The following is a 25,356-nucleotide window of genomic DNA, read 5'->3' on the forward strand; positions in this document are numbered from 1 at the left end:
ACTGTCAAATGAGGACCTGAAGTGAAATTCCATGAACTTAAGCGTAAAAAATCAGCTGCACCATTTTCATCGTTACCCTTTATGACCAAGTTGCATACTCATCAATTTAGTTGGCTTTTCTTTCTTTCTTTCTTTTTTTCTTGGTTATTTAGGTTTACAAAAGTGTCCTTCAGGCCCTTATATGACAACCTATTATGAAAAGCGTGGCTTTTATTCGAGAAATTGTGGAAATAGTTCTTTGTTTCAAACTCTTGCTAAAAGATAGGCTCATAAATAGAATTAACCTCTTCTTTACAAATTGGCGTTTGATTATTGATATATTCGATTATACTAGATATAACAATGTTAATATTGCCTATACACCAAATTCCATCCGCTCATGAAAAGAAGGCTAAACTAACGTGAAAACATTCTTTATTTTTAATTAAGTTAAATTAGTATTAAGCTGACAAACAAATATGCTGATTCAGACGGACCCAATTCATTTTATATTTAGCCATGGACGTTTTATATTTTGCTATAAGTTTCACAATTTTTAAAAGGAGATGTTATGGTTTCTTCAAAAAGTAAATTTGGATAATAAATATTTGGAACATCTAGGGGGCGTCATACGAGCAATATTAAATGTCTCGCATGTTGACAACCTGAAAAATAGTATTATAATTAGCGTGGAACATCCAAAAAGACAACAATATTACATTGGAGGAATTAATGTCCCTTTTCATTGTTCAGTAGACATTATTTATAAATTGAAAACTTTATGTAAGAAAAACATACTCAAGTATGAAAAGGTTTTCATTCAAGTACTTCTTGATGTAAATGGCCAACTACAATCTGGTCAAGCATGGACATGTTTCTCGTTATTATGTTAAAACTTGTGCATATTTCTCCAGATATTTTCAGAAAGTAATACAATCAGGTCTTGATATTTTTTGTTAATTGATGTCAGTAATTTTCTTCCGGATAAGTACATTTGCATGGGAGAGCAGCAGCCTATTACAGTGGTTTTAGAGAGCAACCCGACTCCCACCATAGCAGGCTAAGTGCTCCATTTACCTCATTATTCCTCAATCTTTGCCAAAAGTCAACTTTATGTGCCAGGTTGCCGCTAGTTCTAGCTGTCCAAATTATCATAAATAAATAAATAAAGGTTTTTGTGGTTGAATGCGGGACTACCCATTTGGTAAACTATGATGTGCCTTGGGAATTGTACCCAGGTTTTGTACTAAAGATTACTACTAGAAGTTGGCTTTTGTGGAAGTAGATACATGTAAAAATCATTGGCGTTGCTTTAAGCTGTGGCATATGTCAGTGCAAACCAAGTTGGGTGGTTGGGTTTGTCTCCGAAGGTCCTGGTATGGCATGAGCTTCTTTAGTCACTCATTCCTTTTGTCTGCACTAGCCTACCCGTAGCTTCCGAGTGGCACAAAAGCCCATGGTTCTATTACGTTTCTGTTTTGTTTTGTTTGGAGAGAAAGGCATCTCTCTGTCCCTCGACCTAGATACCTAGAGGGGCAAGTTTACCATTTCGGTGATGCTGAGTGGTTTGACCCTACTGCTACAATAGTGATCTGAGATATCACATAAGACTTCGCTGTCAGTTACCCTTGATATAATTGATTTCTTTGGTGAAGTTACATTATGTTCTGCATGTGTATTGTGCCGATAAGGCTTTTTGCAGATACTCATGATAACGATCATGACAAATGCTTGATGAATTATCAGTGTAGTTGTTTTATAAGTCATGAGGGTTCTGCATCCATGTCTAGTGGAATGAGTTATGACTCAAGTGTGTCTTTGAACCTTGAAATATTTGTATGGTTGTTATGAGCTTTGACTTTGTTTTGACATGGTTTTGGATTATCATATTTATTTACTTTGCGAAACCTTGTTCTATTAGTGTTTGGGTATTTAGTTTACACGTAAAATTTTTCAACCTTACATGCAGATTGTAATAAATGAGATATCATTACATATACTCACCTCCATTTGTTTGGGATTTCGAGAGACGGGACCTCACTTGTTGGTAGGAGGTATGACCATTCCATTCCTAGGACCTTTACTAGTGGTAGTCAGACCAAAGACTAGACTAAAGTGTTCTATTGAGTAAGTCTAAATGCTATCCAAAACCTAAGGAAACAAACATGCCCTAGTTTTGAAATCGTGTATGTTTTAAAATCTGAATAGATCTCAAAAGTAGACTGATGAATAAAAATAATTAAATTTTGATGTCTGCTCATGTTTGGATCATCATATATCAATGTAAATCGATATCCTAAATCCAATACAATGCATGCAAAAACTAAGTCCTGTAGACCTAGAGTTCAGTCTCTACTAGGACTAGGATGTAGGGCATAGACCTATTAGGAAAAAATTGGATCTGAATCTAGGACTTATAATCATGATATGAGAAGTTTTACATAATCTTTGCCTGAAATTTGAAATAACAGATGTTTGTAGAAGTCAAAATATCATTTCCGTGATTGAGACTTAAGAACCAAAATGCAAGGTCAAAGATCCATTAAATTTGATCTTATATATATGATTGGATCTTTGAAGATCCAATTTCTGTAAAGATAAATCCAAATTTCATGATTACAAAGTTTAAAATAATGTTTTTGGGTTTGATCATGTGGGGATCGATCCTAGGTTTAGGATCACATACTCATTTGCTTTGAAATGGAATCCAAGATCAAAGATCTGATATTTAAGATCCAAGATCTGAAATCTGGGGTCCGAAATCCATAATCAATAATCCATCATCCAAGATTTATGATTTGAGGCTCGTATGTGAAATCTGATTCAAAATCCAAAGTCTAAAATCCAAGATCTAAAATCTAAGATTTGAGATCCAAAATCTGATGTCCAAGTTCCAAAATCCAAGACCCAAAATATAGTACTTGTGATCCAATATCCAATACTTGAGATCTAAATCCAAGTAGGTTTGACTTAGGTTAATGTCATTGTTTAAATCAGCATACATGGATCTCATTTTTTAATTAATTCTAACACATCTCAACAAAGAAGAAAAATGGTGTTGATAGGGATTGGGCTTTTAGTTGGATTAACTGTTCTCCCATAGTTTTCTGGGTGGGGTTTGAATCCTCAGATCCGAGATTTAAGTGGAAAGACATGGCTGCCGCCACTGCGGCCAGATATATATATAAACAATCAAATGAATCCACACCAGCCACCAGATAGCTCCACCACTGGACCAAACCCACATCAGTTCTCCTTCTCTCTAACCCAATTTCATACATCCCTTGTCTCTAGCAGTACAAACAAGCCGAATTGTAACGGAGATTAACCCTTCTGCCGTCACTGGCGACCAGAAATATATATATATATATATATATATATTAGTAAATTTTTATTTTAAAATCTTAGAGAGCGACATGACCCCTACCAGCCTCTCTTTTTGGCTCCGCCCTTGGCTCTATTGAGCTTAATCGAGCTTTCGCTTGACCAGTGGTGGAGCAATTATCCACACCAGCCCACAAGAACTGTATTAGTTATATACTTAGTCACCTGGGTGTGTTTCCCAGGAGCTCGCACCCGCACCGACGCGTTGCGGGTGCGGGTTCGGGTGCACTCTAGGTGCACACCCAATCCGCACCCGACGCGTTGCGGGTGCGGGTTCGGGTGCACTCTAGGTGCACACCCAATCCGCACCCGACGATGAGGCGCACCCAAACCGCACTTAGGGGAGTTGGATCAAGTTCCGAGTCGAAACCAAATCCAAACCAAGTTCAACTGCGTGTATGGTTTGGATCTGGATCTGATTTCGGGATGAAACCAAATTAAAAATCCACAAAATCAAATTCCCATCTGCCATTGCATCTAATTTAATACATCTATAGATATATTATATGTTCTCTTTTCTCTTTCAAAAGAAACGATACAGGACTAAAAAATGGTGGCTTTCATAAAACGATCTGTTTGCCTTTTTTTTCAAACATTTCTTTTTTGATTTTTTCCCACTATCATAAAAATGTATAATTTTAATTGTGTTATTCAATTTCTACGAAAAATTAATAATAATAATATTAATATTAATAAAATATCTTCACCGCACCGCCGCACCTAATTTTTTTGAGATGTGCCGCACCCGCACCGGCACCGGCACCGGCACCGGTACCCCGCATTCAGGTGACATAGGTTATATATTAATAACTACTTACACTTCTTGTTATTTGCATATGGATGTCCCTCAAAGTTTAAGATTTAAACTCTTAGTGCCCCTTAGCCAGAAATTTTTTGCTCTGCCACTGGGCTTGGCTCATGTAAGCTCGAGTAAATTTGAATAATTTTTTTTTTATGATTTTAAAAGCTCCATGCTTAGGACTTCAACTTCAAGTGGTTGGAAGATCGGGACGGCGTTCATTGATATTACAATTTTAGCTACGATAATGTAGAACTGCATATGTATATATGGGTGTGTTGCGGGCAAGTTAGGTTAAGGACAAAAACCAGACAGTGAAATATATATTGACCAAGCATAATTGAGCTCAGGATAGGACACCAATTCCTGCTTGACTTGTGTTCTTATGCAAGGAAAAACAACCCAAGTTGATAATAGAGTTTGAATCACATTAACTCAATCTATGCATCTAAAATTGACCCTACAAAGCAAAGAAGAGAGTCCCACTTACAAAGATATATGATTCTATCACATCTCGAGTGAGCAAAATTAGTATTTTATCCTACTGCACAACAACAAGAAGGGTCTGGGCCTATACTAAGTGTCCCAATATGCTTCAGCTTACATATCAGTACCCCCTTATTACACGACAAAAAATTGGAGCCTCGAGAATTCAAAACAAAGACTGTCAGCTACCAGCCACACTCTGCTGTTGTGCCAGCCCCCTCGGGAATAACTACCACACATTGGTTTCTCAATCTAGCCACCCATGCATTCGATGTTAATAATGGACAGTTTCTTTTGATAGTATGTGGACTAGAAATCAATTTTTCAAATTGGTTTTATGCACCTATAGTCCTAAGCAGTTTTGCGTCACAAAGATATTCAAACCACATATCGCAATTGATTTTATTCCTAGTTTGATCGACCATAGATTTTAGTTTGAATATCTTGCTAGAACAGCAAAACCATGTTATGAATTTAAGATCCTTACTTTACAAAGACGCCTATATATATATATATATATATATATATATATATATATATATATATATATATATTAGAAAGTTTGTTATGGGCAAGAAATATCCACAATTTGTTAGAAACATTTTGAAGAGTTGCATTATGTTTATATTAAAGTATGATTATCTATTCCACAGGAGGTCCAAAGTTGAAGAGAGTCCAGAGCATAGAGATAAGCCTGGGCACCGGGCCAGGCTGCCACCGGGTACCCAATACCTTGCTTGACTCTCGCCCGAGCCCGGCCAATGCCCATCCTTAAAGTTCCTTGTCTTCAAGTTCGAAAGCCTTAATTTTTTTTTTTTTTGGGGGAATCTTGGTGAATATTGGAGATAAAGGTCATTTCTGCCCTTGTTATTTCTGAACTCTTCCATGCAGCGTGAGAATTTTGACTTGTAGGCCACTTTTTTGCGCTGTCAAACGCTGGGGCCTTAGGCTTCTTCATACTAATCCTTTAGTCAGATAGATGACGGCTTTGTTGGGTGGAAATTTTTGGCTCTTTTAATATTCTTTCACATGCAGGTTCTACAGAGAGGAACAAATAATCATCCATAGAAATTTTTAAAGATCAAGAAAAAGATTCAAACTAAGAAAAAATTAGGTGTTTTTTATCCAAAGAAGCAAGATTAATTTCCCACTAACAACCAGAATTGAACAGCTTGTTACCAGTAAAGCTGCGCATCGGCCCGCCCAGCCTGATTAGAAGTCAAGCTCAAGCTGGGCCATAACCCAGCCCGACTCCCTTCAACCCAGGCCAGATGCCCATAAGTCATGGGACCAACTCTAGCCAACTCTGACTGACCTGTTTTAATATCTTATCAGCCAACCCAGTGCCCGTATTTAGGGCCCATGCTCGGGCCATGTATCAGGTACCTGTTGGCACTCGGTCCGGTGCGCACCCATACCGCTCCTTAAAAGCATATGAGCTCTACACCGACAAGGTGCTTATCTTGGCTCGACTCATAGATGCCAGCTTATTTATGTGTATTTTCATGTAACTTAATGCATTGCATGTACATATTATGTTTATAATTTATTTTTATCTACGTTGAAAATTTTGAAAGATTATAATAGATGCTTCTCATAAAAGATAATCACACAAGCGAAGTCATTAGCCAATTCAAGATGCTCAAATATAAGATTCTCACTTAATTTTACACCACGTTCTGAGAAATGAGGCTTCCTACCGTTGATTTCTTATCCCATTTCCGGGTGAGCAAGGGGTATTAATCCCACCGCCCGAAAAAGGCCCGAAGGCCCCCCCATTCCCCCTGCCTCCGGGGTCCTGAGCTGCGTCGGTGTCGGCGATAGCAACGGTGCACCCTTCATCTTAGATGCCGCGCCCTACCGCCTTAAGACACAGGAACATAACGCCCACGGGAATCGAACTAGAGACCTGCCTTAGTACAGGCCCCTAGCTCAACCAGCTACGCTTTCTTATCCCCTTTAGTAAACAAATATAACCTAATTTTTTTAGATGGTGGCCCGATTTGATTCTATCTTTGTTTGTTCTGTTTGAAAAGAGGAAGGATCCCAAAGAATCAATCTTTCTTTTAGTTGTGGAATCTGTGTTTCATTGATCAATGCATGATATTCCAAATTCTCATTACTAATGGAAACAAAATTCCCTCTCTGGATTGGTCAGAAGATCCTTCTAATTTGTTATAATTTGTTACTTGAACGAAAATAAATCTTGTGGAATCATATTGAATATTTGACAATACATTCTGTACCTTACTAAAAAACCGATCCTTGTTTACCAACCACATATTGTCTAACCAAATCAAAGAGTCCTTGTTAATATTAAATTAAAAGATGGCCGACAATTGACTTGTTAAGGCAGGCTCCAGGGATGAACTCAAAAAATTCTGGCTAAAGGGTGCTAATTAGAATTTAAATTTTTTAAAAGCATCAATATGTAAATAAAAAAAATTACCTTGAAATATCTATATGTAAGCACTTTTTGGGCATTGTGTAGGCAGTTGCCCACAGAGTTCCTACACCTGTAGTCCGGTTCATGAACTGTTCTTCTTAGGTAAAAAGAAATATAAAGAAAAGATAAGATTGCGGGTGGACCAATAATGGTAATCGATGGAGAATCACCAACGCTAACATCCCATCGTTGCTTCCTTGATAATGAATCATGTTGGCCATGAATATGACCTCATATCATATAAATTGTGCGGTTAGCAACTAACTACACCAACTTTTGGTGCCGTGAATTTCTCAACATGTTTATCATCATCTTCTTTATCAGCATGTATGATTCATGCGAATACAAGTAACTTTTTATTTGAGTCTAAACTCCAACTTGGCTATTATTCTAAAATAATGGAACCATATCTTATAACACGACACTTCATGATGCAATCATATAGATATCCCTTTCATTATAATATTACTGCGGCATTATCATACAAGCCCCCATTAATATATAGTAAAATGGGTAAAAATGAACAATATTTTATAACAATATAAACATGAGTTTCTTATGAAAAATATCATATATTGGGAGCTTGAATCTGAATGGAAATCACTGATTAATATCACCACTGTCATGTTAGGTATCTCTTTTTGGATTTGGAATTTCTCCAAACAAAATGTCCCATGTTTGAAAAAAAAAATCCTTATGTTCTTGGGAGCAACTTGAAAAAGAAAAAAAAAAATATTTCATGCCCTTATAGAATTACTATGATTGAAAAAAAAGAAAGGAACACTCCAAGGCACAATAATTGTGGTAACGCGATGACCATAATCACACAAATATTTTACTCAATCCAAATCTTTGCCAAAAAAAATCATAATAATTCGTCTAATATTTTTGAATATACCATTTATATTTGTGGCGCTAAATTTGATTCTTCGCTCAATTATTGCACTAGAGTACTGTTCCATAGAATGAGTTCAAGATAACGTCCAAGTCTTTCCTTGACCCACCCCTGCCTGGCACGCCAAAACTGACATTCGTCGTCTTTTTCTTGACAAGTTGCTGCTGTATCAAACCCCAAATGGTTGGGTTCATGGAACAATGCGTATTATGAATCAGCGATGTTGGGATTCTTGATGTGATCGGCAACGTCTATTATGAACCCTAAGGTAAATCAGTGATGTGGAATTCTTGATGTGATCTTTTCATTATGCCCATGCGGTGGTTCTATCATTAGCATTATGAAGATTAAAAGCAACATATTATAAGCATTTTAGCGTTATTTCAAGGTATATACTTTCTTTGGATTTGACACTTGCTACGTTCCTTTCTTGTGTGCCCTATGCTATGTTTAGGCAATGAAGCATAATGTGTTTTTTGGGTGAATAAAAGAGAATAAAAGGAAGGAGTAGAGAATAAGCAAAGCATTTGTTTATCATCTTTACGAGAAGATATTGTTGTTTTTGGTTGGCTTGTGTGTAGTTTCAAAAGAAGAAAAGCTTTCATTTAGGACCCACTTCTAAGACTTGCTGCTACCAATTTTAAGTATGGCCTTAATATTCCTGAATTTTGTGATTGAATCATATTGGTAGTTACGATTTATCATCTCGGGATACATAACATTGATAATCTTTTTGTTTGGTCCTGATTGGAAAATATTTTTCAAGCTCATGAAAAAATGAAGAATGTTAGCACTTAGCAAATTAGATGGTTAAGAAATGGATGACAGATGCCAGAATACTGCGTGAAATCCTTTTTTTTTTTGAGTTGATTGAATACTGAAACCGCCTTTTGTTGAGCAGATTTTGTAATGGTGAATTGGTCACATAGACTGTCAGATTAGATGTTGAAGGAATTTGCAATTTCAGCCGTCCATTTCGGTGATGTATGGAATGCCAGAGACACTGGTATGCATCTTCTTCTTCTTCTTCGTCAATCATATACAATCATATCTATGCCTTTTTTCTAAGATCGATGGAAGAGGGGTCGCTGAAATAAAATATGGGTTTTCTTCTTTAATTGTATTGATGCACACCCAAGGGTTTGTCAGAATGCTCAATGTCAATAGCATAGAGCCATGTACGCTCTCCTGTCTTAGCTTGTGGAACGATGGATTCTTGACCTTAAATTTGAAGGCTTTGATTTAATGATCTCATGGATTCATGGCTACAAACTTAATTCAAGCTATTCTTATTTTGTTTGAGATTTTGGACGATCATGTAAACAGCCTCTTTAGTTTTTCTTATGACAGTAAATTTTACTGTATAATTCAAGCTGAACTGGTGAGATCGTGGGTTGATTGGTCAAATAAGCTCCTAACACGGTGATAATCACATCATCGCAGGTCTGTAAACGTAGATGTTATCTTGTGCCTGTTCGTGATGTGGGCATCAAAGCCTAGTAAAACGTGATTGCTGATTGGTGTTCCAGATGCCTAAAAGCCTCTTTTTACTGTTTCTTTGATATAAACAGGGACGTCAACATTCCACAGATCAGGGGCTCATCTCCAAGGATTCCTCGGTACAGAATGTGAACACCTGCATGTCTTGTTTTCTAGTTTCTACCCTCAAGCATTCATCTTCACTGTAGATGGTTTGTTGCAGCTGCTAAGATTGTGAACCTCACAGCATTCAAGAATCTTCCCTGTATATATGGAAAACTTCTTTCTCCATTGTTTGATACTCTTTCTAACTTCACCTCATTCTTTGGATTATTTATCTTTTACTAAATCCGAAACTATGAAGCTTGCTCTGAAGAAGAGAAGTCTCTCCTTTGAAAAGGTTCAATCAATGCACAGCTTTAGATCCCCAATGGAATCCAAGTGTAGTCCTAGTTGTGTTGCAGAGAGCAGCGCTATTGAGAGCTCGCCTACACTAATATTGGCATAAAAGTTCTTAGTAGTTAGTGGTATGTAAGGGAGAATGTTCAAACCAGAGGAGTTTGGTGAAGCGTAACTATATATCTGTAAAGAAAACCCAACTCTTAATATGCTTGGGTATGCTCATGAATTGTTCTATCTGCAATTTTCAAGTATGCAACTGCTTGATCTTTGTATGAAATGCGAAAAGTTTGCTGAAGATAGTGTCTGATGCTTCTTCCACTACCTTCTGCTGAAGAGGAAAAAAGACAGGTGATCTTGAAGTGTTCTTGACAATCAAATTGCATATTCTTCTTGATCGCGTTGATCCTATGTTTTTTGGAGATTTGTATGTGGTGCAATAGCTTCACTGTTTCTGAAAATAACATGTTTCAGATGTCTTATTTCTTAAAGAAGAAATGGGTATTTTCTCTGACATGTTGATCGTGCAATTTCTGGTTTCTAGAGGGAGAGAAAAAGAAAGTGAGAATATTTTATTCGATTGCATGTTTCGTATATATTTTATTTGATTTTTTTTTATCACGTTTATTTTAAGTTTCTCATGTGCGGAGAGAACTATATAAAGAGAGAATATTTTTGTTGGCTTGTATCCTTTTTAGACGTTTTATCAAATATTTTTTGCATATGAATTGTAGGTCATTCCTATGTGTAGAGAGAGAAAGGGAGATTATTTTTATTAGTTCATATGCTTTTATACGTTTTATTGTGTGTCTTGTTATAAGGAAACAAACGCAAACTAACAAGTTGTTCACATGGACAAGAACCCTTTTCTCCTTAGAACACATGTTTCAAGGACGGGTGGATTTAGATCCAAACATTCAACATTCTCCAAAGACTAAATAACCAAAAAATCCATATCTCGAAGATGAATCAATCCTCTTACACTTCAAGAGGGCATTTGGTTCTTTATCAATTAATTTGTTCTTAGATCCTTAGGGTTTGAGCCTCATGAATTTAGACCTCCTCTCCATATGATAATCTCGTTATAAGTGTGAATTATAGGTAAGTTCTTAATTTCTTAAACCATGTACTTTAGTATAGATCTTTTGCCAAATCAGATCCATTACCCACATATTATAGATTACATTTTACAACTCACAACAAGGCCTGACCTTCATATTGTGCTGCAAACATGTTTCCCATTAATGAGAAATGAGTTTTGGGTTACCACTAACTAGAAGCTCTAAAGACTTTGTTTAAGTGGTGGAGCAGCCGTTTCCAAACCTATCATTTCCATTCAAACACGATGCAACGTGTCAAAACACAAAAGATTAAGGGGGCATCTGATGGCCACAGATTTGAGACTCTCAGGATTTGAAAACCAGGTTCGACCTTTCCCTCGATCTTAAATCGGTCCTTTTTTTTTAATGCAAAAAAATAAAGTAAGAATTTTACCATGAATCTTTTGTCACATTAGCAAAAGCATGTCGGCATCGTATCCACGTAGATTTGAAATCCGGAGTAATCAAACACTGACAGTTGTATGACTTTCTTCACCAACAACTAAGCACCCCCATGAGGTAAAAGGTGTTGCACCTTCGAAGATCAATAAAGACGCAAAAAACTTTCATGCATAGAAATCATAACCAGGTCTCTTCCAATATGTTCAAAAGAAAAAAGCTTCAAAAAAAAAAGAAAAAAAGAAATCTATGGAGTACAACATTCAAGAGCCATTAAAAAGTGTAGTAACAACCAGGCCTAGATCTGGATCCAAATCCAGTACTCTTTGAAACCCTAGACATGTTTTAGCTCAACTAAATATGCCTTATTTTACTGGTCTTGCTCATATTTAGCTCATTAACTTGTTTAAGTGAGTTGATCGGATTCAGATACACATCAAATTCAAAATTCTATTACAAATAAATATCCTATATCCAATGTCCATAAACTTTGAAAATCGTTTCTTCAGTTTTGTATTTAAAAAGTTGGATTCAAATTCAAAAGTGCAAATACAAATCAGATTCATGTATGGTATAGACTTTTTTCATTCGTCATTTTTCGAATTTGAATATATGAATATCTAATAAATAAAAAAAGGTAGATCCAATTCAAGTCCATTCTTTTGATATCTCTCGTGGTTTTCCTGTGCCATCGATTGGGAAAAAAACCATGATACTCAAGGGGAACCTTGTTAGACAACAACGTACTTTAACAAGTTTGGGCTCATTTTAAATAGGCCACATTTGCCAATTCGATGGATCCATTAGATATATGGATCCAAGTCCAGTCTCTGAACAACACTGCCAGAGAAAACAAGCAAAACTGTTTTCCTCTGTGTGCGTCAGGATATTCTTCTTCGATCTCACTCTTCTGCCCACCCATCTCCTCGAATCTTTCGTTCTCGGAAGTTCTTGTAGCTGGACAGGTACTTCGTCTCCTTCTTCATAGTTCTCAGTGCTCTTTTGTTTCTTTTTGTTCTGTTTTTTCTACATCTGTTGATGGAGATCTCGAACGCTTTTCACGACGGAATCTGGAGTCGCGTCCAGATGAACAGCAGGCGAGTCTAGGTAATTCACTCAGATGAAATGATTGATCAATGTGATGCTTAGCTTTTAGTGGGATCTAGTTGAAGTTGTCATCAAGAAACTCAACTGGTCAGTTTTCGAAATAGATCGAGTACTGTGAGGAAATTCAAGAATATCTGACTCCATTTCGCCTTACCATCAAACAAATGGTAGTGAATTTTTCAGGGATAACTCATTTCTATTAAATTGCTGCTCAATAATCTGTAATATGTCTTGTATGAAGAGTTGGTATTAATATTATTCCGAATTGAAATGTGAAGTTTGGAATTGACAACCTACTGAATTTTCGTGATTGTTTTTGTCCAGACCAGTAGCGGAGCATTAAAGCTCCCATTGGAAAGGAGCTCCACGTTCGCTGCTCTGCTCTCCAACGACATTTTCTGCCCATGCCAGACTTGGGTCGGGCCCCACGTTCGCTGCTCAAGTCCGAAACAAACATCGTGAGACGTGAGTTCTTCTTCTTCTTCTTCTTGAGTCGTGAGTTCATTGAATCTGTGTTGCCATATCTCGTTTCGCAACTCGATTTGATTGCTTTTATTCAATGTCGGTTGCGTGACTGCGTTAATAAGGCTGGTGTTGGCCCTGTTGGGTTTTTCGTTTTTGCCCCCCCTTTTTCAACGCTTGTTTTGTTTCCGTCGTTTTATTTTCTCGTTTAATCGTATCTTAGTTCCACACTTCCACTTCTCTCTGTTTTTGTTCTTTTGTGATAATTTTGATGCGGAATATGAATACTTTTTGGACTGAGTTTTTCTCCTTCACTTTTGGGTTCTTGGGGACTTAGGGTTTTGGTGTCTTTGTGAGGTAGAAATGAGTGGTTTATGTCAATGATTTGTGAATTCCATTTCTTCAATTTGATGTAAATGAAGGGATTTGTCCTTCTCTAACTGGTTGAGTGGTTTCTATCTTTTTCATTTTCTGATGGAAACTGATATCAATTTTTAATGCATTCCCGAAAGAAAAGCGAGAACAAATTGAAATCTACTTGAGGTATGCTGCTTGATTTTATTCAAAAACCGCTTGTCATATAATGAAGTGACTGTTTCAAGACGAGAACAGTGAATGATGAGATGTGGATTAGTTCAATGAAGCTAAATTGGTTCAAAGGCTTGTTCATTTTCCATTACAAGAATAAGCAAATCACAGCCATCGGATCAAGCAGCCGGAGAGTAGACAGTTACTTGCTTAGGTATTGTTTTTCTCCTTTCGGTTGCCTCAGATTTAAGATTCAATTCAGTGCTCATTTGAGATCTGTGACGAGATTGTGGGATTGCATTTTTACTTTATGATCTTCAGTTGGCCGATTTCCGTGTGAAAACATCGTGCCCGACATTGTTCAGACTTGTAACCATTAATAGCTGCTCCTCTAGTTCCAGTTCTATACAGAGAGACACTAGAGAGAGAGAAAGAGAGCTGAATTTTTGGTTAGTTACCAACACTGTAGCCTAAATTCGACAGTTTTCTTTGCCAAAGGGATACTTGAAAATGGAAGGATATTAATGGGTTCAGAGTTTAAATGATGAAATTGCCACTAACTTTGAGTTGCAGAAACACACAAAGTATTTATATCTGATCTACCAAGATAGTGAAATTGACACAAGAAGTGATATGTGAAGTGAAAATGTCTAGAATAATGGATAGGATTAAGCGGGGAAGCGTCATGAAGCGAGACACGAAGGAGAGCAAAGTTGGGAAGCGAGTTTCCCTACTAGTGGACTTCACATATTAGGACAAAGCCCGTTGAAAAATTCATGCTGGTGCTAGACAACTTGTAGATAGCTGTTAGTCAATTTTTAATGTTGGTTTACTTTCTGCCATTACCACATGCTTAGACAGTTAAAGATTTGTAAGTTTTTGAGACAAATGAAAGTGTTTTCTTATGATTTTTTGGCCATTATTTACAACAGCCACCGCTCTTCATGTATTAGCTTATGATTATCTGCTTTATTTTTAAAATAACATATATTTTAATTTGATTTTTTTTCACGTACTATATGCTAATGCCCCATAGCCAAAAATTTCTGGCTCCACCACTGGTCCAAAGTCTCCAGACGTGCACATTTGGACAGGTGAGGTGCATTAACTTAGAATCAAAATGTAGCTCAATATGCAAGTTTCTTATCCTCGTCTGGGTGCTGACAGAAAGGCCTCATCGTCCAGAATGGGTGCAAATATAATGATTAAGAAAAGACTTCAGATAAACAATACATTGAATATTTGAGTTTGTATACATATTTTGTTGGAATTTTTAAAACTTCTGATGAAGTTTGGTTGTGTTGATCGGACCTTAGAAAGTTGAAGCATCGGACACAAGTATCTGGAAATCACAATTAACATAAACAAGCTTGTTTCACGTATTTCTTCTCCTTTTTTCCTTGAATCTCGTGATAGGACTTGAGGCCTTTTCTTCATCTTTCAATTTTTTGATGTACACAGGCATAATGTCTTTTTTTAGGGAAGTATACTAGCTGTACACTTTCACAATGAAAGGACTTAGATGTACACTTTTTTATTTTCTTGAAAATTAGGTGGAAGACTAACAGGGAGTATAGTCTTTTCCAGAGTTTGATTTGTTTAAAAATATGAAATTTAGGAGCTATATTCTTAGAATATGATGCATGAAGCAGACATCATATCTACTTTCAGTTCCGTGCTTTGTGCTTCTTGAGTAGTATATAAGGCTGTAAGCTGTCAGATTGGTCTACAATTTTTTACCTGTGTAAGTATAGTGTATGCTAGAGACTTGGAACAAAAAACTAGAGATCAAGTTTTTTTTTTCTCTTTTTCTGCTATGTTTTCACTCAATTTTCTTGAGAATTGAAAAGACCTAAGACCAGTCGAAGCCTTTACTTTCTATTGCTTTAGTTGGCAGCCAGGTGTCTATTGTTTAATTGATCTAAAGTGCTAGTGAAGCGCCAGAGATGGCGGATTAATTAACTTTTAATATGTTAAATTAAAATATGAAACAAGTTTTTCAGAAAAATGATTTCTCACGAATCAAACAGAACAAATTTAATTAAATAATATAATTTCGACGTTCAAATCAGTATTGTCATCAAAATTGGCCTACCCATTTGGTTCCATAGCCAATTCAATAGTGCCATGTGTCAACTTTTTGATATTTTAAAATATTTTAAGAATTTTATAAACACACCGAATGCTTTAGGATTATATAATAACCACCAGTGGCAACGTCAAGATCATCATCTCTTGCACTTGCTATTTTTCCAAATCAAACAATAATCTGCCGTCCACAGCACGGTACAGTATATAGTCTGAAGGTCCGACCATCAGGCCGTCCTCAACTTTGACTGAGTTATATATATATATATATATCGAGAGAGAAGACTTGGCCACATCAAAACAACTCTCAACGTAAATCAACACTCTTTCATACCATTAAGATAATACATTTCAGAAGCAAAATGGGGATCTAGTTAATATATGCGCGCTGCCCATAAATGGTAGAGAGAGAGAGAGAGAGAGAGAGAGAGAGAGAGAGAGAGAGTGAACTCAGAAGTGCGAGAAAGAAAGAGAAAAAGAGGAATATGCTTGGAATCTGATGAGATTTGGCAACACAGAAAACCAAGTTCTCAACGGCTCTTTCTATGTGTATGCTTTGCCAAAATTGCTCTTGTTCTTTTTCTGAATTTCCTTGCACTTTCTTCACAAGGAGATTAATTGGGTAGAACTGTAAAGTGGTAGGGTCGGCATTTGATCCAAGGTTTTCATCTCAGCACTTCACGACTCCCTCTTTTATTTGTTTTTTGAATCAGCAAGCAAAAGGTTACAGTTCGAACAACTATTAATGGTAGTTGCCTTGTCAATAAACGAAAACTGCGTCACAGCTGAAACTGTTCTTCTTTCTTTTTCTAAACTAAGGCACCAAGAACAGAAATTTAAAATTTTATTTTTATTTACTAAGAACAGAGACGAATTGAATGTTATGATCTAAGGGGTCATGTCAGTTTTCTCTTATAATGAGTGAGTACATTTTATTGAGAAATGCAAAAACACATGCCCCATTTTTGTCATTTCGTGTAAAGAAAAAAATAGTGTGTTTGATAGTAAGCTTTGCGGGAAAATGACATTCTTGATATTTGTTTTACAAAAAATGATTAAAATCCTTATTTGTCTTGCATAACAGTAAAATTTTAATGAGGCCCAATGTATTAGAAATGGGACTCAATTCTATATGGTAATGGTATAGTAAAAAACTCAAAACCACATTTATCTATATCGTGTGCGTGAGACTGGGACTCCCTTGTATACAAAAAATCATATAATTATCTTTTTTACCAAGTAATCCAACCCAAGAGACGTGTTCTCAAATTGAAGAAGATGTTCTAGTTCATTTTTGCACCAAGAAAGTAAAACGCACAAAGAATTCGCTTGACGGATGTTTTGGAGCCAGTAGTTTCCATGTTTGCAGAAATGACAAACATGTCCTGAAGATAAGCTTTTTGGATGCATGTTGACCACATCAACCTGCTTTGGAATAGAAAAAGATGGCAACCAAACTGGAAGATCCGTAATTTTTTTTCTTTGTCAAACATAAGAATGTTTTTATCAATGAAAAGAAAAGCTGCAAATGATAAAGCCAAATCGAATTGTATTCAATTTGAACCGAGACAAAGTAAAAAAACGTAGACTGAGATTGGAAATTGAGATGTAGGTGACTCCAACTAACAGGAAAAAATTAATGAAAACTGAAAAAATGGAAATTAAAATTAAAATAGGTAATTGACTTTCCTCTTTAATATGCGGGTGGCGTCTCCCTTTTGAGCAGCCGTTCCCAAGCATTACACGCTAGCGAGAGAGAGAGAGAGAGAGAGAGATTTCTTGCCAGATGATTCATTCGTAGGGTTGTTGAGCTGGGTACATCGTTTTTGCTGTTTGCTGTTAGATTTTGGTTAATTGAGCAATTGCTTTGCCGAAATCTGCTTCTTGGAGAGAGAGAGAGAGAGAGAGAGAGATTTCTTGTAAGATGATTCATTCATAGAGTTGTGGAGCTGGGTACATCGTTTTTGCTGTTTGCTTTTAGATTTTGGTTAATTTGAGCAATTGGTTTGCCGGAATCTGCTTATTGGAGCGAGAGAGAGAGAGAGAGAGAGAGAGAGAGAGAGAGAGAGAGAGAGAGAGATTTCTTGTAAGATGATTCATTCATAGAGTTGTGGAGCTGGGTACATCGTTTTGCTGTTTGCTGTTAGATTTTGGTTAACTTGAGCATTTGGTTTGCCGGAATCTGCTTCTTGGAGAGAGAGAGAGAGATGTCTGTAGTCCAGAAAGAGTTGAAGGATTCAGGATCGTCGTCTCCCTCACGCCCCAATTCAGCTGATGGGTCGTCTCCTACCGCGCGGTTCTGCAATCTCAGAGGTGTCCAGTGGCGTATCAATCTAGGGGTTTTACCATCCATTTCTTCCTCAATTGACGATCTTCGACGAGTGGCTGCGGATTGTCGGAGGAGGTAATCCATGGATAACATTTCATTTGTTCTCTTTTGTATGACTTTTCATGAATAGAAGGAAATTCGCTAGTTGGGTTTCCCTTTGGCGATAATGTTCTTCCGTTGGATGATATGAATGTCGTCCCATTTGGAATATGAATTCCACTTTTCTTTTATGCTTCTTCTTGCATGTTTAGATGACGAACTTGGGTGTAAAGCTCGGCATCTTCTATTTGAAGACGGGATTATACGGACCTCTTTGATGAATGACGTAGATTAAGGCTTTCATGGTTTCCTTGTTCTATTAGAAGGGCGGCTCCATTGTCTGTGGAAAGGAGTTGTTTTTTGTCTTTCAAAAAGATGAATTTGTTATGCAGAAATGGTTGCTGATGCTTTGTTTGTTTAAAACTGAATTTTGTTATGCATTTGACATGGTAGCTTTGAATAGTTTTTTCGTTTTAGGAGAGGCTTTGAAAGTTCATTTGATAGGGCATAGAAATTACGGTTTTTCTCATTGTATGGATTTTGGAGCTCTTAAGAAGCAGGCTGTACGATAAAAGGTTGGTCTTTATTAAACTTTGATGTTAACTGCTGCAATTTTGGTTCTGGAGGAGAGGAAATTCAGCATTTTCTCCTTTTTTCAAAGTGAGAGTTGCTTCTACATAAAAATGACATTTGTTTCTTCTTTCTTTAAAACTGTTTTCTCCTTGTTCTTCTTTAACGACTTTGCAATCTGTAACTTTCAGGATGTGTGAGAACGTGCAGTACTGTGTCTCTCTTTCAAAATTGGATTACATAATTGATGGTTGCAAACGTTAGGTATTTTGTGGAAGGTGAAAATTAAGTTATTGGTATGTTGGTTTTACAAGATTCACGTTCAATACATCTTAAAATTGGTTAATGATGAAACTTAGATATGCTCCCGTAGGTGGTGTATGTTTCAATAACCGAGAGTTTCGGGTGCCCCCTTTACAACTAAGGCTGGGCATCGGGCCGGCCCGGCCCGAAAAAATTGACAAACCCTGAGCCCATTAACACTACCGGGCCAGCCCGAGACCCGGCCCGTTTGTAACCGGGCCGGGCCGGGCCGATGAACTATCGGGCCTCGGGCTTGAAATTACGCCCGAGGCCCGGCCCGGCCCAATTATTGACGGGCCTGGTGTCGGGCCGCGCCGGGCTTCCCTCTTGCTACTGTCGTGAACGGCCTTGCTGCTACCGTGAAGGGCCTCTTGCTGCTGCCGTGCCGTGAAGGGTCTCACTTTCAAGCCTTTCTCCCTTCTTTTTCCGTTGTTTTTTCCTCCCCCGCTTTTCATTTGCAAGCGAACACTCCACGGGTTCTTGTTGGCCATACATTCCCTCTTCAATTTGATGACTGGTTGCAATGCGAGGTTGTTGTGCAAGACAGACAACAAAAGCAGGATGTTGTTTGGCTAGGCAGTTGAGAGTGAGACTCAATGCCTCTGCCTCTGTTGTAGTATGATAGAAGTAGAAGAGGCGGAAGGAAGACATACCTCTCTCTCCCTCTCACCCTCTGTGTTCTTGGTTCTTTCCCCCTTTCCTTGGTTGTTAGAATGATGGAGATAAAAAGGAGAAGAAAGTCAGATGAAGAATCACTCGTCATCATCAAAGGACTCACCAGAGGAAACAGCCGGAGGGGATTGTGATCCACAAAACAGCAAATTTCTGAAAACCCAAACCCCAACCTCAATCCGAACAGAGCGGACTGCTCATCCCACGCAACCTCCACTCTGCTGGCGTCCTCTTCACCTGCCACTTCCCATCACCAACCTTTGTTGGCATCCTCTTCACTGCCAGTCAGCCACTTCCCAGTGGCGATGGCAGATTCCTCATCCCCCGCAACCTCCACTTACTCTCCCTCCCCACGACTTTCCCTCTCTACCGCCTTCGACATAACCTCTATTTTTTTTTAGATAGTCGGGTTTATCGGGCCGCCGACGGTAACATGTTCAAGCCTGAACCCGGCCCGTTAAAGTAACGGGCCGGGCCGAGCCCGATAAAACGGGCCCGATAACTAATTTTTCTAAGCCCAGGCCCGGGCCCGAACCGGGCCGGGTATCGGGTACCCGGCGGCGGCCCGGCTCGGTGCCCAGGCTTATTTACAACCTGTTGTTGCTCCTGTAGAACAGTCACAAAAGTGGACTAAGACCTTCGTAATTGCTCTAGGCACCTATCTATCTCAAGACGAAGCCCTTCGACAAGTGCGTTAGGGTCTGGTAGGGGCATTGTTATTGGCTGCCAGTATTGGTTATTGAACTCAGGTGGGTGGCCTCCTCTTCTGTTATCATATGCCCGTCGGTCACAACAAGGTATGTGGTCAGAATTTTCCCTCAAACGTGAAACCGTAGGCTCCCATTCTTGTTGGTATCTTCTCAAACGGTTGGCTCCACTTCTGCTCTCAATATCATATGCCCGTCGGTCACAACAAGGTATGTGGTCAGAATTTTCCCTCAAACGTGAAACCGTAGGCTCCCATTCTTGTTGGTATCTTCTCAAATGGTTGGCTCCACTTCTGCTCTCAATATATCTACAGGTATACGTGTGACAACCGCTTGACCTTTTCCTTGGCTGGAATAATCTAGCACCCACTTCAGCTCTTAGTCTGTATTTGATCCCCCTATTTTCTGAACGTCTCCCTCTGTAAATTGTAGGTACCGATTTGCTACCATTTTTCGAACCGAGAGGAGGGTGCTGTGATCGGGAGATAGGTAGGGCTGCACAACGAGTCGAACCAACTCGGGCTCGACTCGAACTCGCTCGAAAAAGCTCGGCTCGAGCTCGACTCATTTATAAACGAGTCGAGTTCGAGTTGAAAGTTAAGCTCGAGTCAATAAACGAGTCGAGTTCGAGTTGCAAGAACTCGACTCGTTTAAACTCGACTCGACTCGTTAATTGAAAATTAGATGAACCGGTTTTCGAAACCGGTTCAGCGGTTTAGGGTAAATTTGTTTTTTCTTTTGGCTCTCGTCTAATCTCAATCCCGCGCCGTCTGCTCTCCCTCTTGGCTCTCGTCTTCTCAATCCTGCGCCGTCTGCTCTTCCCCTCTTCCATCGACCAGAGGCACCCTCTCTTCCGCTGCTCCGCAGACCGTTGCTGGCTTTCTGCCGCGGCCTTCTCTTGCCACTGGCCCCCGCGCCCCACCCCACTCTCGCTGCTGCTGCCTGACCTCACAGCTTGCTGGACTCCTGCTCCCACCTTCACGCCAGGTACCTCTTCAACCTTCGTTTCTTCTTCTCCTTGTTCTTCTTCTTCTTCTTCCTCCTCCCAACTGATTTTGCCCAAATACCGCTGTTGCCTCAGTCAGACGACGCATCTATCGCCTTTCCCCTTCTCTCGTTGTTGCTGCCTCACAGCCTCAGGCGCGTCCCTCTCACTCTTGCTGGACTCCTGCTCCCGCCTTCACGCCAAGTACCCCTTCAGCCTTCCTTTCTTCTTCTTCTTGTCGTTCTTCAATAATGTTCTTTCTGATAAGTTAGTGATAACTATAGCAGGAGCGGGAAGGCGAGATTCAGCCGGAGCTACCCAAACTCGACGAGGGTTTCTACGAGATCGAAGACGTCAGGAAGAAGCGGACGAGGAAGGTATTCAAGGGTGCGGGTTGGCTTCCCTTTTTTTCTGGTCAAGTCTTTCTTCTTTTGATTTTGAGCTTCTGCTTGTTGTCTTTGCAGGGTCAGGTTCAGTATCTCATAAAATGGTACTTCTTCTTCTTTTTCTTTCCTCCTTCTGCAAGTTTCTTTTTGTTCCTTCTTCTGCAAGACTGCAACTAATTCGGGCCCTTCTCCTTCAACGTTTTTCTCAAGGCGGGGATGGCTGGAGACAGCGAATACGTGGGAGCCGGAGGAGAACCTCCAGAGTTGCCGAGATATCCTCGAAGCTTATGAAGAGAGGTTTGCTTTACTCTGGATGTGTGATCTGTATATGTTTTTGGTGGTTTAGTTATGGGGCAATTGTTGATTCTGGGGGTGCCACTTCGCTAGATCTTCCAAATCGGTCCGGAAGCGCAGAAGGAAAACTCACCATTCAATCAAGAAGAAAAGAACTGTGCCTTTCATAAATATGGCATAGGCTTTGAAGCATAAGCATTCATTTCACCATAGCTTGTCAAAGAATAACATAAGAACAAAAAAAAAACAAATACATAATGTGTGAATTAATAAAAGTAAGAATATACCAAATATAAATAACAGAAGAAAAATGAGGAGGAGAACAAATGGGTAATGGAAGAAACGACAAAAAAAAAGAACAAAATGTAAGAAGAAAAAACGGAAAAAAAAAACAGATTAGAAAGTAAGAAAGAAAAAGAGAACATAAGAATACAAAGAGAAATATCAGAGAAAGATGATGAAGAAGAAATGGTATGCTGATGGCTCTCTTTTGCGGTTTTATGTTTTCCTTTTAGCACATAGATTTGTTGTGTGAAGGCTGTGTCCATGTTTGACTAGTTTCAACAATAACTTATGCCTCAATTTTCGGGTGCACTTCATAGAAAAGTGCATCTCAATTCACTGTATAGCTATGTAGCAGTATCTGCCACTACTTCTTGCATTTGTACCTGAGAGAGCATTGACAACAATAAATCTGCAGTCTTTTGAAACTGGGAGGAGTCTCTCACTATAAGAAATAATTATGAAAAAGATCTCTTTCGTTGTCTAATATATTGCTTTTATGTTTGAAGTTTCTTTTAACTTTATAAGAATTATTCCATGGTACATTGTGAGGTTTCAGGGTACATATAGCACTATAGTACTACAGTTCTCTCTGCGATTCACTTGAGTGAATTTGGTGTGAAAAATTGTCTCTGTGTTGTGGAATTGAACTGTCATTATCTCTGAATGGCTGGGTTTGCTGTAAATTGGTATCATCAATATAATGAACCTTGTTTACTTCCAGAAAATAGACCCGTTACCTTCCTTTTGTTGATATAAGCAATGCCACATGGTTGGTGTACGTATCTGATGTCTGCATCCCCACTTGATCCTGACTGAGAGTGAGAAGGGTCTACCTGTTGGTCTGCAAAAATCTTACAACTGTAGCCCAGCTACTTATGGCTTTTGCTTGAGGCAACTTTTCCTAGTCGTTAATGTGCTCGACTACTAATGTGATAGACACAGCCTCTCTCTTCTCTCTCTCCCTCTCCCTCTCCCTTTCTTATGGCTGTGTGTGTTTGAGAGGCAAGAACTGCAACCTGAAAATAAGCAAATTAAATTGAAGAGTTTAGGGACAGGCAATTGAGACACCAGAATGATTAGTAGAGCAGAGTAGCTCAAGTGATAGTCCTTGCTTCAGCTTTCCACTGCTGAGATGGATAGATCTTGTTCATGGAGTCTGATTTGTGCCTTTCTATCAGATGTACTTTATCTTCTGCTCATGCACCAAAATTGCCTCCGGTTTAAGGTCAAATGTTGTTATACATGCAATGCATTCGGTCACATTTCATGAAAAAGCTTCTGGACATGTTCTTCATTTTTCTTTATTTCTTTTGGTTTTAAATTGCTTTGTTTGTTAATTGCTTGGTAAGGTAGCAAGAACTAAGATATTAGGTGCATGTTAGTTGATGTGGTCACCTTCTGACTGACCAGTTGCTTGGGCTACGTAACATTACTGTGTAAAGTTGTAAACCATCTTATGCCTGTGCATGCATTTTTTGCTTCTTGTGATACTTGTGCTACACCCTGAATTATTTTTAATATTTTTCTGTCATGCCACACAATACATTTGGAAGCTCGTGAGATGTTAATCATGTATATTTACAGATGACCAGGCTGATTCCTGCGTATTGTTCGTTGTTGTTGGTTTCTTATTCCACATTCCCACAGGACATTCATGAGAAGACCGGCTTGCCTGGGGTTGATATGGGAGTGAAGGAGGCTACTGATGAATTTTCTCTTATGACTGTTCTAGAGCCTAAAATATGTGAGTTGCAAGCGGGTCAGTTGATTTTACAAGAGGCCCCTAGAGATAGTAGACTCCAGGGATGCTGGGACAGGAAATGCAGCTCTACAAGCAATAATGATTGTATCCTGTGGCTTGACAAGATTGTGCAACAATGAAAGAACTATGTGGCTTGATCATGCTTCAGCATTATCACTCATAGAAGGCTAAAGGATTTAAATGACTAAATGAGCTAAACAAGTAAACTAGTTAACATTGAGCTAACCAAGTACTGAACGAGTTAAACGAGTCAGCACTGAAACGAGCTAAACGAGTTAAAGTTAAAAAAGTAAATTTTAAACAAGTCAACGAGTTAAATGAGTTAATCGAGTCGAGCTCGAGCTCGACTTTGTTTAGTCGAGCCGAGCTCGAGCTTGTTGTAAGAAGCTCGACTCGAGCTCGAGTCGAGTTTGAGCTCGAGTAATCTTAGCCGAGTCGAGCTCAAGCTGGCCAAGCTCGGGCTCGGCTCGGCTCGTGTGCAGCCGTAGAGATAGGTCCCTTACCCCAAACTCCTTGGTGCCTTTGTCCATCCAAATCGGAAACTGTTTCCAATTGACGCGAGGGTGATCGAAGACTACATCACAGTGTCGATGTCGCCCCACTAGTAATCTGAATGGTTGGCTGCGATCTATGTATGGTGCAGGGGCTGACTAAGCTCAACCTTCGATTGGAGAACCCCATTTCGAGATCCGGTGAGAACAGGAACCATCTTACTTCGCTGCCAGGTTTGGCTTTTCTTGTATCTTCTCGCCAAACTCCCCCGATTCGGCTGCTCATATTCACTCCACTGCTCCTTATCAACATGCCCACCATTCATCCTCTTGCTCGGTTGGATAACAGTCTCTCACTCGAGTAGGATGGTTGGCTGAGTAATGAGGCTCAACCCATCGCCCCACTTGGTCACCTAACTCGTCAACACGGTGGTATTCATACAAATGATTAGAACCTTTCTCATCCTCTTGATCTTCCCGGCCGCATTCAGATTCATGAATATGTGGTTCATGGTTCCCTTGGGCAGTGTATACCCTGTCATAACTATGCACATGATAATAAGCTAGATAATGAGACTCGTTGGTTCAATGTTCTATATAGCTGCTATCTTGTTTCTCATAGTAATCTCCGTAACAGCCTTCTCCTCCATAATAATCCTCCACGGGTGAGCTGTAATGTAGTAAGACCCACCATTAGAATTTTTGTCTTTCCATTCAGCCATACTTGAAGCTTGAAGATGTTAAACTTGAAGACATATGACTGTCCCACAACAACACTTTCACCTACCTCACAATGGTGGCTAGTACAAGGGTTTCCGGTCTGCACAAAGACCTTAGATGTTCCCAAGGATGTTTACATTCAGCCCATCCAAACCTCACCACAATTTCTCATATTTACATAAAAGGAAAATGACTTTAAAGTTTACATCAACGCAGCGATACAAGGCATAAATCTCTCTCAATTCACTCAACAATTCATGCC

General features: G+C 39.0%; 1 protein-coding gene and 1 long non-coding RNA gene across 14 annotated transcripts; both read left to right on the plus strand.

Annotated features, from left to right (window-relative positions):
* The first annotated feature begins 8,547 nt into the window (after window positions 1-8,547).
* On the plus strand, window positions 8,548-9,780 carry LOC126410484 (uncharacterized). Its single transcript, XR_007574544.1, has 3 exons — window positions 8,548-8,633; window positions 8,891-8,995; window positions 9,433-9,780. It is a non-coding gene; the product is annotated as an uncharacterized LOC126410484 (long non-coding RNA).
* A 2,415-nt stretch (window positions 9,781-12,195) lies between these two features.
* Window positions 12,196-24,033, plus strand: LOC116261824 (uncharacterized). Of its 13 annotated transcripts, none has more exons than XR_007574425.1 (9): window positions 12,317-12,331; window positions 12,453-12,473; window positions 12,798-12,938; window positions 20,604-21,158; window positions 21,253-21,360; window positions 21,441-21,533; window positions 21,621-21,646; window positions 21,753-21,839; window positions 23,769-24,033. XR_007574425.1 is itself a non-coding variant. In XM_031640707.2 (7 exons), exons 1-7 carry the CDS (start codon window positions 17,759-17,761, stop codon window positions 23,707-23,709), a joined length of 663 nt encoding a protein of 220 aa, XP_031496567.1. In that variant the 5' UTR covers window positions 12,946-17,758; the 3' UTR covers window positions 23,710-24,033. The 13 variants fall into 13 exon arrangements, 3 of the variants coding, with proteins under 3 accessions (XP_031496567.1, XP_031496565.1, XP_031496566.1); XR_007574429.1 differs by lacking the exon at window positions 12,317-12,331 and having other exon boundaries at window positions 12,449-12,473; window positions 20,604-20,660; window positions 21,011-21,158; XR_007574424.1 differs by lacking the exon at window positions 12,453-12,473 and having other exon boundaries at window positions 12,196-12,331.
* The last annotated feature ends 1,323 nt before the right edge of the window (window positions 24,034-25,356 follow it).

This window comes from Nymphaea colorata, chromosome 10, assembly GCF_008831285.2.
Source record: "Nymphaea colorata isolate Beijing-Zhang1983 chromosome 10, ASM883128v2, whole genome shotgun sequence".
Lineage (NCBI taxonomy): Eukaryota > Viridiplantae > Streptophyta > Magnoliopsida > Nymphaeales > Nymphaeaceae > Nymphaea > Nymphaea colorata.